Genomic DNA, 14,262 nt, shown 5'->3' with positions numbered 1-14,262 from the left:
GCTGATTATAAGCTTAAGGTATTTAAGATATAAGTATTTATTATAAAATATACTATGTGTGTTTTATTAACGATATGGTCTTCAAATAACCTGCTAGTTTCCATAACTGTCTTAAAAGTGAATCGACTAGCTTTCCATGTAACACCCCATGTTGTGGTATCTTTAATTTGACTAGTCTGGTGGAACTCAAATGGGGAATCATCTCGTAGAGCATAAGACATACTAAATAAATAATATCAATGAAGAAATGAAGTGCAGTATTGTTAAGAAACTATATAGTGTTAACTTCTTTTCAAACATGTTTTTCCTGCAAAATAAATTGGCATTCACTTCTTGTACTATGAAGTCTCATAGACTTGAAAACTTAATGTCATAGGAATATGGTTAACTGTTTCCAAAACACCAATATTAAAACTTACTCTATGTAAGGAAGTTTTCCAGTCTCTTTCTAAAAATATAACATTTGCTAAGGTGAAAAAAATGGAGTTCCTTTGACTGGTAGATTGGGGAAAGTTATTGGTTATTGGTTTTCAATGCTTCTCTCTCCCTTTATCTAGGATTGCAAACCTCTGCTTCTTGACAATATACACTTTAGTGGAGTCAAAGATAGGCTCATCGTGATGAATGTGGCTGAAAAGCATAGAGGGAACTATACTTGTCATGCATCCTACACATACTTGGGCAAGCAATATCCTATTACCCGGGTAATAGAATTTATTACTCTAGGTGAGTCATAGCTCCAGCCTTAGAAGGTTTAGATCTGGGAAGGCCCAGAGACTATGATTGTAATATTACTTTCATTGTCCATGAAGAAACAAAATCCAAGACAACCTCAGTGATACCACAAAAGTCACATGGCTTTAGTTTTGGTTTTGTTTTTGTACTAAACACTATGTAATGTTTTTCATTCCTGCTTCAGATGTAGTTTTAATTAAATAGAGACATTATGAGCTGTGTTTTCCAACTGATCTAAGAGGGTTGTTCTTTGGCATGGCTAAAAATGGTTCTTACCGAAAGCTCTGGGGCTCCCTCTGGCTGGAATATGGGAATGTTCTGAGAGCTTGCACTTGGGGAATCTCAGTGAGTCTCAGTGTCTAGCAGTAAGCATGGGTGTGGACACTAACAAGCTTTGGAATAAGTCACATTTCCAGCATCTACCTCCTGTTCGTTCTGTATTAGGTGTTAACCTCTCTAAGCCTGTTTCCTCTTCTGTAACAAGATGATGCAATCTCCCAAGATTATTGGGAAGATGAGAGATATGGGGTCCACTAAACTCGTGTGCCTGGTGCAAAGAAATGCTTGGTGCAAAACAGCTATGCAATTAATAGGTGTACGGTGATTGTTCTTGTTCATTTTCTTGTGTCTTTCAATTCTGTGTTAACCATGTTTCATATTGAAAACTGTATCACAACAAAATGAAACAAAATGCACAAATTACCAGGGGATAGTCAGAATGCTCAAACTTTTTGTAAATAATGAGGTGTTGTAAGCTTTATGTAACATAAGAAGAGTTATTCCAACCAGAACTTTTTTGTAGGTTAGAGGGGTATCTATTAGTAGTTATGCTGGGACAACAGGTATAAATTGGGACTATCCCAAGCAATCTCAGAATGTGATCACCCTATAAATAGCTTCACTTTTCCAGTTATATAATTCTTTATTTTCCTAAAAATATTTTTATGAAATAAAAGTCAATTCCTTGCCATGGTCCTTGCCATTCACAAGCATCAGTGAATCCTAATTTTCAGTGGTCTTTGTATCAAACCACGTTCTTGAGTCTTTAGCAGCCTGTCATTGGGTAGGTCTGGTCTGTCTTTCCTGAAACACAGCAACCAAACCAGCAAGTAGAACCTGAGAAAGAACTGGGCACTGGGGAATACTTAAGCTAGGTTAAGTGTGTTTTAGATACTCTCTGTTCCCTTTTCTGATCCCATTTGTAGAAACAATATACTCTACTCAGGGTGGGGTAATATTTTGTTTTCTTCCCAAGGCCCACCCAAATGATGCTTAGTGCTTTTTGTTCACTCAAGGATTCAAAAATATTTATTAAGTATTTACTGTGTTTCAGGAACTGTTATAGGTACACGTTAGGGAACAAAAGAGAGAATATCCTACCTTCATGGTGTTCACTTTTTTTTTTTTTGACTGGGGGAATACCGAGTACTCAATTTTATAGTTTCTCATAGTTTCTTCATGGCCACAGGTCAACCCCTGAAGCCAACTTTTCATAAATAAGTCAGATTAATTTCTGGGGCCCCTTGATACTTCTTTTTGCCTGTTTTAATAAATTACAGCATTATTCCATAACCCTGTAGTTCTCACTACTGGGTCATTACCGCAGTCATTAAATGCAAGCGGGTCTAGTACTGATTAGCCCTGCTGGCCAATAACACCCAATTCAAGGAACTAACTTCCCACTACTCTTGCCTTTCCTGATGTGCTTTCACTTATGAGAGGCACTTGTCTGGGGACCCAGGGACCTGGTGATGTGTTTGTTTTTCAGTTGCACCCCACTCTATGGGTTCACAAGGTCTAGCTCTGCCCCAGGGTTCACAGGGTGCTGTGACCTCTGCCTCAGCTTTCTTCCTTCACTTTCTGCCTCCTGTCTCCTGGCATATGTGCTTTGAACACTTGATGGGGTATCTGGCCAGAAGTAATTGAGTATATTTTGCTAAGTGTTGTTGTCACTTGAGATTCTGATCTATAGGAGACTGACAAACCTTATGGATGTGTTTCTTTCAGAGGAAAACAAACCCACAAGGCCTGTGATTGTGAGCCCAGCGAATGAGACAATAGAAGTAGACTTGGGTAAGTGGGCTCCACTCAGGATATGTTGGAATCAGTTTTTTTTTTTTAAACGTGAGAGTAAGATAAATTGTATCTTTACTATATATAATCCAAGCCATTTACTGAATATATCTATAATTAGAGGGAAGGTGACACAAATTATATCTTAATTTTTTTCTATTTCTTGCCTGTATGGCAAACATCTTGCCATGTCTGATATCTCCAGCCCTACTTTTCTGTGGACACTTACTACCATGAAAACACCAACCAGACACCAAGGTCAAAAGGCCTAGGAACCAGCAATGCTGTTGACTGGTACAGAGTTAAAATATTTAATGACAAAATTAGGGTTTGCTGTAATAGTGAATCAATAGAGCAGATGTTACTTATCTCTGAATTAAACAAAAATTATATTTGACATCTTAGAGAACTTCTGAAGAATTAATTATTGTACGACAGGCATCAGCAGTGTTACAATTTCAGGACTGGATTTCTTATGAGCAGATCCAAGCTTTGAGTCAGAAGAGTAAGACTACAGGCCCCAAAGATGGTAGTCATTCTAGAAAAGTACTTTTCCAAGTTAGTGAACATTTTTTATTCAAGAATAAAGAAAGAACCCCACAAGCATCTAGTTCTGCACTGTTGAGTGTAGTAGTTACTAGCCACATAGGGTTATGGACGTGTAAAATTAAATTAAGTCAGTTGATTCATTTAGTTAAATTAAAAATTAGTTCGTCTGTCACATTAGCCATATCTCAAGGGCTTAACAGCCACATGTGACAAGTGACTACTGTAGAGACAAGCACGAATATAGAACATTTCCGTCATCACTGAAAGTTCTACTGGAAACCACTGATCCAGAGAGAAAAAGTGATTCTTTGTAGCAGAGGACCCAAAATAGGCTGGCCTTGGAATTGCCTTCTGTAATAGTAACTGCATGACAGTAGTCAAGAACCATACAGAGGTTAGAAGGTACATGTTTGTGATCTGCGAATTCTGTACTTGGCCAGTTCTGTACTTGTTATTTATGGTGGAAGGTGGTAGAAAGACATTCTTAGATAGAAACAAAAATGTCAAAACTCAAAATTAAATATGGGCCAATAGGCTCTAGAATAATGTTTCTCAACCATCTTTTTTGTTTTAGATTGTTCCCCTTTAGAGTCTAAAAAGTCTTCCTCCACCTACTTCTCTTTCCTGTCTTCAAATTTCAATACCACAGTTATTTTTATATCTGCTGATATACTGTGGCGCTTTGGAGTACCACAAACCATGTAATATCTAAGGTTTTCTTGCCTCTTCCCCAAGAACCAGGTTTTGCCCTGCTGGCCACAGCCCCTGTTGAAAGTGCCTGCCCCAGAAGTGTGTAATTGAGAGCTCTGATGCCTAGGCTGCATTGATCTCTCAATCTAAAAAAAAAAAGCTTCAAATTAGGAAATAATTATTTTAATGTATTGTATTGACAGTGGATCAGAAGCATATAGTACCCTGTCATAAGATTATCCTGAAGGGTGTTAAACAGGCAATAAGATCCCATACCATTACTCCTTAGATGACTTAGAAAAATAGGAATTGAGAGATACTTCCTTAACTTAATAAATAACATCAGTGCAAGCCAATAGTCACTAACATTCTTAATGGTGAAATACTATAGACCTTCTCACTAAAGCCAAGAGCAAGACAAAGATGCCCATGTAACCACTATTACTGAACACAGTCTAGAAGTGCCTACTAATGCAATTGAAGGAAGAAAACAAGGAATGCTTACCACAAGGGAAAAAAGACATTTTTATTATTGTTTTCAGATCATACAAATCCCAAGAAAATTGCTGGGAAATACTAGAATTAATTCTATATAAATTAGTCAGATAACAAATTAACATTTAGAAGTAATGTTCTAAAATATAAGACTTTTTTTTAGCAATAACCAGCTAGAAAGCATAATCGGAAAACAAATGCCATTTGCACCAGTAAATGTCTTAGAAGTGTCCATAAAATATCTTAGAAAAACTAAGAGAATTTATAAAAAATAAATAAGAAAATATAAGAGAATTTATAAGAGAGGAAAAAAACTAAAAAACCCCAAAACCCTGAATATTAATCTCAGGAAAACTGAAATTTAAAGCATGCATCCAGCTGGGTGTAGTGGCTCAGGCCTGTAATCCCAGCACTTTGGGAGGCCAGGGTGGACAGATCAGTTGAGGCCAGGTGTTTGAGACCAGCCTGGCCAAGATGTTGAAACACCGTCTCTACTAAAAATACAAAAATCAGCTGGGTGTGGGGGTGCACACCTGTAGTTCCAGCGGCTCAAGAGGCTGAGGCATGAGAGTTGCTTGAACTCAGGAGGAGGTTACAGTGAGCCGAGATTGCGCCGCTGCACTTCCAGCCTGGGTGACAGCGAGACTCTGTCTCATTTAAAAAAATGCAATTAAATAATCAATAGAGGGTTAACAGTTTTTAAAAGCAAGGTCGATGAGCACCAAGCTAACAAAAAGCATGTTGACTCACCGTGAATTCAAGAAATGTAGATGAAAACTTAAGTGACATTTTCTTCTCTCAAAAGGCAATGTCTAACCAAAAACACTTGTTATCTGGTGGTTTTGGGGAACATCGTGCTCACATACTCTCCTGTAGAGAGTGTAGACTGATACAGCCTCACTAAAGAGAGGGGGTTAGCTTTTAAAATATGTTTCTTTAATTCAATCCTACTTCCAGATTTTAATACTTCAGGATGTGTACAAACAAGGATATTCATTAAAACATTAATCTTAATAATGAAAAATTAGGAAATTGTGTTCATCAGTAGGAAATAGTTAATCATAGTGTATACGTATTATGGAGTGCTAAGCAGCCATGACACAGTCCATTTTGGAAGACAAATCATGTGGGCCCAAATTCCCAATCCACAGTAATTTCAAAATAGTAGGCAATAAGACCCCATTTCAAAAATCGCACGTGTTCACAGAGAAGATAAGGAATGAGATACATAAGGTTACTAATGGTGTTTTTCTCTGGGTGGTGGGTTTAGGGTAATTTTCTTTTCTTTGTGCATTTCTATATTTAAAATTTTAATTCAATAGCCATTTATTAATCTAGCTAGATCAGAAAAGATCAATTAATGTTACGATTAAAAATACATTCTTTGCAGGATCCCAGATACAATTGATCTGTAATGTCACTGGCCAGTTGAGTGACACTGCCTACTGGAAGTGGAACGGGTCCTTCATTGACGAAGATGACCCAGTGCTAGGGGAGGACTATTACAGGTATGTATGCTCAGAGTCATTCACAGTTTGATATTAAATCCCACATGGTATTTTCTATAACCTTGTTGGTTTAGTTTAAAAGCAAGTGTTAGTTGTTCCTCACCCTTTGCTGCCCTTTTTATTTTGCTAAGTAGAATTTACAAGATCTTGTACATTTAAGATAAAAAAATACATGCCACTGTGGTGCAAATTACAGGCCACTAGAAGCCTTTCTCTTAAGTTATACATGTTGCAACATTTCAACGAAGCAATTATCTTTCATTATTCTTCATATTCCTCAAGTAGCTTAGAAGAGACTCATTAATGAGCTCAAGAATCAGGCAATCCACACTGCTCTCAAAAGCCTCTGCTGGTTTCCTACTGCTCATTTATGGGACAAGGATCTCCTGGCTTCCTATGACTTCTCCTTCACATCACCTGCGAAGCACTTTGTCATCTGCCCCAATCTCCTCTGTTTAGTATATTGTATATTATTCTCTGTGCCCCATGGAGACCACAATGCATTTGTCTACATTTTTCTTCTTGGAAGTGGTAATTTTTTTGCTTTCTCTGCTCCTGAGCCTGTTACTGATAGTGGTCTTGGGGTTGTAAAATCTCAGATTAGTGTTGCCAGCAGTCTGAATGTTTTGACTGTGATTGGGCAGGGTGATTATTTCAGCTGCAGTTTTGTCACCAATAAGGAAATACACAGGGTATACATGTCTTATTTGTAACTGAGGCAATTTACTTACACAAGTTTATTTGCTCTCTCTCTTGAATAGTGTGGAAAATCCTGCAAACAAAAGAAGGAGTACCCTCATCACAGTGCTTAATATATCAGAAACTGAAAGTAGATTTTATGAACATCCATTTACCTGTTTAGCCAGGAATACACATGGTATGGATGCAGCATATATCCAGTTAATATATCCAGGTAAACAACAAGCTAATTGAAACACAATTTTGTTTTACCGTAGTAAGATTCCATGACCTTGGAGTTTGAAATGCTATTTCCTCTGCTTAGAACACTCTTCACTTCCGCATTATCTATGTAACTTCTATTTCTCTTTTACTCTCTCTTCTTGGAAGCTTTTCTGTCCTGCTGCCTGCCCTTAACCCAGCTCTCGGCCCAAAGAGAGGCGGTTAGGGCCTCTGTATCTACTTCTGTAGCACCATATGTCACAGGATCTATGGTACTTAGTTTTCTATACTTAACTGTAAATTCTGTGATGGTGGCAACCATTTATCTTAGTAATCATTCTATTTCCACAGCTAATGGCAAGTTAGGTCTGGTACATTGTAGGTACCTAATGAATATTTTGAAATAAGTGACTACATTGATGGATACATAGAGTAAGATTAAATAAATATCCACTTTCAAAGAGGACATCAGAAGTCACTGGGTTTCATGAATTGGTATAATAAAACATAATATTGAAAGTATTTGTGAAACATTTTAAGGTAATTTGTGGTTTAATTAAAAATAGGATATTGTAATTGTGTGCATGGAAGAATATCTGAAAGACCCTAAAAATTAACTTCTGTCTCTGTTTAAATACTAGCAGCATACAAATAGAAATTACATTTAAAAGATAACATTTACAGTAGCATCAAAAATCATCAAATACTTAAGAATAAATCTAGCAGAAGCTGTTCAAGACCTCTGTAATACAAACTAAAAAATATTGAGATAAATTAGAGAAGAACTAAATGGAGGGATATACAATGTTCATAGATTGAAAGACTCAATATTATGAAGATGTCAGTTCTCCCCCACATGAATGTATGGATTCCAAACAATTTTAATCCAAATCTCAGCAGCATTTGTGCAAGTGAGAGTCGGTGTTTGTATGGGTGTGTTTTTGTGGACACCTGTAAAAGTCACAGGGAACTGTAAAGGACCAAGTATAGTCCTGGTGGTCTTAAATAGGAAAAATAAATCTGGAGGATTATTACTACAGGCATCATGATCTTGTATGAAGCGACAGTACTTAAGATTGTAAATGTGAACTATCATTTGGGCCAGCTGGTTATTTGTCTGGAAAATGGTATAACTTGATTTCTATTTTGTATCCAAATCATCTAAATTGGAAAAGTAAATAAAGCTTTTAGATTCCCTTTTCTGGATGCTTACATGGTTCCTGATATTTAGAAGGTACTTTCTTTTTCTTTCCTCTTTCTTCTTCTCTAGCTCCCTCCTCATCACCTACTCCATCTGCTCCCCAACTTCCTCTGTAATTACTGGATAACTAAGTAGAGAAGGAGGCCAGGAGAATGTGGAAATGTGAAACTTCCCTAAGCCTCTACCTTTTTCCCTTTCCACCAGTCTTTGGCTTTACCCAATGGACTCTCTGACCTCAGGGAACTTTTGTAGGCTTTTGAGTGATTTTAACTTTTCCCTGTTTTACTGTGGAATGCTGTATCCTGTGGTCTTTGGTATTTTTGTTCCGTGTTATTGTATATTATGCTATTTAGGTAGAAACTTCATAGAATGCACCTTAGTTTTATATAATCCATGCTAGATTGCTTTGTACATTAGTATCCATTACAAAGTGATAATAATGAATGAGTTAATACTGTCTGAATGCAGGCCAGTCCCAAATGTGGTCTTTCTGAGATGAAGATCCTTAATTTGCTGTGCTCAAAGTTTTAATTCTTTTTGGTTCTAATATTTTTTTCTCCTCTTTTTTTTGCTATAGTCACTAAATTCCAGAAGCACATGATTGGTATATGTGTCACGTTGACAGTCATACTTATGTGTTCTATTTTCATCTATAAAATCTTCAAGATTGACATTGTGCTTTGGTACAGGGATTCCTGCTATGATTTTCTCCCAATAAAAGGTATAATTGTGCATTCCATGCAGTTTTTCTTGTTGAAGATAGGGGATAGTTAGGAGATGTAGAAGATGACTAAGAGGGTTTTTATTTAAGTTCTAAAATGAAAAGTGGCATATACAAGAATATTAGTTATTCTTACACAGAATTATAGTTTTATAACTCATTAGGCTGAATATCATTGTTTTCTAAGTTCCTGCCTCAACATTCATATTGGTAGAATAAACAGGTATTTAGAGCATCTGTTTATAAATTCAGTTATGCATAAGCCATTGGGAGGCCTTGCTCTGTGATGAGTAGGACAGACGTAGATCTTACCTTAATGAAAGAAATGAAATGACTAGATCTTTGTGCATCAGGGAGGTCCTCTCTCTTTTGTTTGTTTAAACTTGCAAAAAAAAAAAAAAAAAAAGGAATACCACAATGTCTAAAAAAAATGAATGGATAGAATTCAGGGCTGAGACCTTTGGGGAAGAAGATGAGAACAGTGAGACTTTAAGGATGGCTCTATACTAAGAGTATACGAGGCAGCCTCCAAATACAAGAGCAAATTTGCTGTAAAACACAAGAAATAGAAACCTTGTAAGAGATGAACACTTTTTAAAGGGATTATATTTTTGGTATTGCTGCTTCAGTCATGCCATTGTACAAAAAAAGATGAATAGTTCATTATGAAATGAATGTTTGTGATATTAACTTTATCAAATCTCTTATTTTTGCCTTGTGGTTCTAAATACATTATATTTTTCCTTTAGCTTCAGATGGAAAGACCTATGACGCATATATACTGTATCCAAAGACCATTGGGGAAGGGTCTACCTCTGACTGTGATATTTTTGTGTTTAAAGTCTTGCCTGAGGTCTTGGAAAAACAGTGTGGATATAAGCTGTTCATTTTGGAAGGGATGACTACGCTGGGGAAGGTATGTGTGTCATGGAACAAAGTAAAGGCTTATTGTTATAAAACTACTTAGTAAAATGTGGATTCCATCTTTCCAGAAGATTGTGGCATAGGGGTATATATTTCACAATTTTAAGAACCTCTTCAGAAGTGTATGATGATTTTTACATTTATTAAATGCAAAGTATTTACTTCTTGCATATTTTGTCAGAGCAATAATTAAGTGATTTTCACTTTGTTTTGAAAAACTTAATGACTAGTTAAACCCAACAGTTGCTTTACAACTGATACAATAAAACAGGAGTGGTAGAGATCAAATGATTGAATAGTAAGTTTTTAAAATTCCAACAAAGTTTTCTGAGTTCTAAATGACATATTTGTCTTTTGAGGGCCAATTTTTGAATTTGTCTATAAAATGGGAGGTTTGCAGTGGCTCATGCCTGTTATCTCAGCACTCTGGGAGGCCAGGGTGAGAGGGTCGCTTGAGCTGAGGAGTTTGAGGCTGCAGTGATCCAAGATCATGACACTGCACTCCAGTGTGAGCAACAGAACAAGAGCCCGTCTCTTAAAATTAATTAATTAATTAATTTAAAAAATGGGAAACTCCTTTAATTTTAAGTAAGGCAAGAAAGAGGCGTTAGGAGCCATATGGTTGGGAAAAGTCATGCGTGGCTTTGGTTCAGGAGAGAATGATGATAAATAGAAATTTACTTACTATATTTTGCTTCCTGTTTTTCAGACATTGTTGAGGTCATTAATGAAAACGTAAAGAAAAGCAGAAGACTGATTATCATTTTAGTCAGAGAAATATCAGGCTTCAGCTGGCTGGGTGGTTCATCTGAAGAGCAAATAGCCATGTATAATGCTCTTGTTCAGGATGGAATTAAAGTGGTCCTGCTTGAGCTGGAGAAAATCCAAGACTATGAGAAAATGCCAGAATCGATTAAATTCATTAAGCAGAAACATGGGGCTATCCGCTGGTCAGGGGACTTTACACAGGGGCCACAGTCTGCAAAGACAAGGTTCTGGAAGAATGTCAGGTACCACATGCCAGTCCAGCGACGGTCACCTTCATCTAAACACCAGTTACTGTCACCGGCCACTAAGGAAAAACTGCAAAGAGAGGCTCATGTGCCTCTCGGGTAGCATGGAGAAATTTCCAAGAGTTCTTTGGGTGCCTCCTATCTTATGGCGTTGCAGGCCAGGCTGTGCCTCATGCTGACTTGTAGAGTTCATGGAATGTATCATCCTTTATCCCTGAGGTCACCTGGAATCAGATTGTTAAGGGAATAAGCCATGATGTCAATAGCAAGCCAGGGCACTTCGGAGTAGAGGGCTTGGGAAGATCTTTTAGAAAGACAATAGGCTGGGTGTGGTGGCTCACGCCTATAATCCCAGCACTTTGGGAGGCTGAAGTGGGTGGATCACCAAAGGTCAGGAGTTCGAGACTAGCCTGGCCAACATGGCAAAACCTCATCTCTACTAAAAATACAAAAATTAGCTGGGCATGGTGGTGCACGCCTGTATAATCCCAGCCACATGGGAGGCTAAGGCAGGGGCATTGCTTGAACCCGGGAGACGGAGGTTGCAGTGAGCTGAGTTCGGGCCACTGCTCTCTAGCCTGGCAACAGAGTGAGACTCCATCTCAAAAAAAAAAAAAAAAAAAAAGGCAATAAATGCCCTCTCTGAATGTTTGAACTGCCAAGAAAAGGCATGGAGACAGCAAACTAGAGGAAAGGGCATGCAGGAAATGGCCACCGTCTATAGATGGCTTTGTTAAGTCATCCACAGCCCAAGGGCGGGGCTGTGCCTTGTCTGGGGACCCCGTGGAGTCACTGGCCCTGGAGTGGCTCTCCTGAGAGGTGCTGCAGGCGAAGTGAGACTGGCACCTCACTGAGGAAGGGAGATGTATTCTTGGAGAACTTTCCATCTGCTTGCATTTTCCATACACATCTCCAGGCAGAAGTTAGTTTCCAAAGACCGAATTTTATTTTACATATGTTGAAAGCTCACTTCAGTGAACAAAGGGATTCTTCGGTATTCCAAGGTTTTGAAGTCATCTTAGCTTTCCGCAGGAGAGACAGAACTTAAAAAAGCAACAGTAGCAGGGAATTGATCCACTTCTTAGTGCTTTCCTCCCTGGCACGACCATCCTGTCCTTTGTTATTATTCTGCATTTTACATCTTCGGAGGGACAGCTCCCTAATGGCTTCGTCCCTCCGCAATGTCCCTTGCATAGCCCACACATGAACCGTCCTTCCTGTGATGCTGCTCTTCTGTCATCCCGCTCCTGCTCAAACACCTCCCGCGGGCTCCACCTGTTGGAGCTGAAGCCCATGCTCTCCCACCAGCACGTCACTCCCAGCCCGCCTCCCTGCCCGGTCCTCCAGCCTCCCCTTGCTGTCCTGCTGTCTGAATTCCCAGGTTGGCCTGGTGGCCATGGCACCTGCCCCCAGCACTCCTCTGTCTCTGCTCTTGCCTGTCCCCCTTCCTCCTCCTTTGCCTAAAAGGCTTTCTCTTACTTTCTCCAGCTGATCAGAATTTTACCGAAATTCAGAACATACTCCAATTCCACAGTCTCCAGGAGACTTTCCCTAAGAGGCGACTCCCTCTCCAGCCCTCTCTCTCCGGTCAGGCCCACGGCAGAGACAGCAGTGAGCACGTCAGGGAGGCTGGTCTCCCTCCAGCTGGAATCGCTGCTCTCTGAGGAAGAGGCTGTGGGTGGCTGTCTCTGTCCCTTACTGCCTTTCAGGAGCAATTTGCACATGTAACATAAATTTATATAGTGCTTTATGTTTAAAAACATTCCCCAATTATCTTATTTAATTTCTGCAATTATTTTAATTTTATATATAGAGAAAGTGACCTATTTTTTTAAAAAATCACACTCTAAGTTCTATTGAACCCAGGACTTGAGCCTCCATTTCTGGCTTCTAGTCTGGCTTTCTGAGTATTTGATTTCAGGTTAATAATGGTCCCCCCTCACTCCACACTGGCACATTTGTGAGAAGAAATGACATTTTGCTAGAAAGCGACCGGGTCTGGGAATGCTTTTATTCAAGATACCAAATTCCAAACTTCTGAATGTTGGAATTTTCAAAATTATGTTTAGATTTTATGAAAACTCTTCTACTTTCATATATTCTTTCCCCAGAGGCAAACATTTCTTAAAATGTTTCATTTTCATTAAAAATGAAAGCACGTTGTTTTTTTTTTTTTTTTTGGTATAGAAAAAATATTTTTAAAAATGGGATGACAGGCCTCAGAATAACTGGAGAAACCCTGCAAAACCACAAAGCCAAATTTATATGCCACCAGTTGCAGGACACAAGCACAGGTTTAAGAGTTGTATGAACATGGGCAGGACTTCTGGTTTTTATATTTCTCGTATTTAATATGGGTGAACACAAATTTTTCTTTGGAATAATAATATTCCTCCTAAACAAAAACATATTGAGTTGAAGTCTCTGACTCTTGCCTTTCCACTTGCTTTCTCCTGGGTCCACTTTGCCTGTTTTAAGGAACAGTGCTGTTCTGGAGCTGCTGTTCCAACAGACAGGGCCTAGCTTTCATTGGGCACACAGACTGCAGCCAGAAGCCCATGGATCAGGGATGTCACGTCCCGAAAAGCCTATTAGAAGTTTTACAAATTTAATTTTGTGGATTATTTTAGTCTGTCATCTAGAAAATGTGTGAGCACGCATAGTGCCAAGCAAGCAAGCCAATTCGGAAACTTAGGTTAGTGACAAAATTGGCCAGGGAGTGGGGGTGACGAGGACCAAGAATTACAAGTAGCATGGCAGCTGGAATGTAAGGAAGGACAAGAATCAGTGGATAAGCCTGGGTGGAGGAGGATCCGAACAGAAAAGTGCAGAGCCATTCCCCATCTTCCAAGGGTTGGATTCTGGAGGAAGAAGACACATTCCTAGCTCCCCGTGAACTTCCTTTGACTTATTGTCCCCCACTAAAACAAAACAAAAAACGTTTCATACCTTCCACTTTAATTAGATTTTCTTGCAGTTTTAATGGCATTTTAAAAGATGCCCTAAGTGGTGAAGAAGAGTTTGCAAATGCAACAAAATATTTAATTACCGGTTGTTAAAACTGGTTTAGCACAATTTATATTTTCCCTCTCTTGCCTTTCTTATTTGCAATAAAAGAAAAGGTATTGAGCCATTTTTTAACTGACATTTTTGATAAATTATGTTTGTACTAGCTTATGATGGAGTTTTAAAAAATCTGTTTATATAATTTTGCAGCAGAAGCCAAATTTTTGTATGTTAAAACACCAAATTTGTGTACAGCATGCATCACGGATCAATAGACTGTACTTATTTTCCAATAAAAGTTTCGAACTTTGTACTGAGTGTTATCCTTGAGAATCTGTTCTTTGTCTGGTCCACAGCTTACCTGCGCATCTGCACATTCCCAGGCCTGAACAAGGTGAGGAGACCTGCTGCAGAGTTCTTCCTGTTGCGTGGAGGGGTGGGGAGGCG

The 14,262-nt window shown here is 38.7% G+C and overlaps 1 protein-coding gene across 1 annotated transcript in view; it reads left to right on the top strand.

The window, feature by feature from the left end:
* Positions 1-14,131, top strand: part of IL1R1 (interleukin 1 receptor type 1) — a 37,691-nt gene extending 23,560 nt beyond the window's left edge. Inside the window, 8 exon segments of the mRNA XM_017864938.1 lie at positions 558-726; positions 2,743-2,808; positions 5,933-6,050; positions 6,812-6,963; positions 8,729-8,872; positions 9,622-9,759; positions 9,762-9,788; positions 10,506-14,131. Of these exon segments, the coding sequence (XP_017720427.1) occupies positions 558-726; positions 2,743-2,808; positions 5,933-6,050; positions 6,812-6,963; positions 8,729-8,872; positions 9,622-9,759; positions 9,762-9,788; positions 10,506-10,912 (1,221 nt within the window). The 3' untranslated portion in view covers positions 10,913-14,131.
* Positions 14,132-14,262: the final 131 nt, after the last annotated feature.

This window comes from Rhinopithecus bieti, unplaced genomic scaffold (assembly GCF_001698545.2).
Source record: "Rhinopithecus bieti isolate Rb0 unplaced genomic scaffold, ASM169854v2 scaffold_76666, whole genome shotgun sequence".
In the NCBI taxonomy this organism is placed as follows: domain Eukaryota; kingdom Metazoa; phylum Chordata; class Mammalia; order Primates; family Cercopithecidae; genus Rhinopithecus; species Rhinopithecus bieti.
The sequence above is the reverse complement of the archived record's forward strand: the minus strand, read 5'-3'. Positions and strand labels throughout refer to the sequence as shown.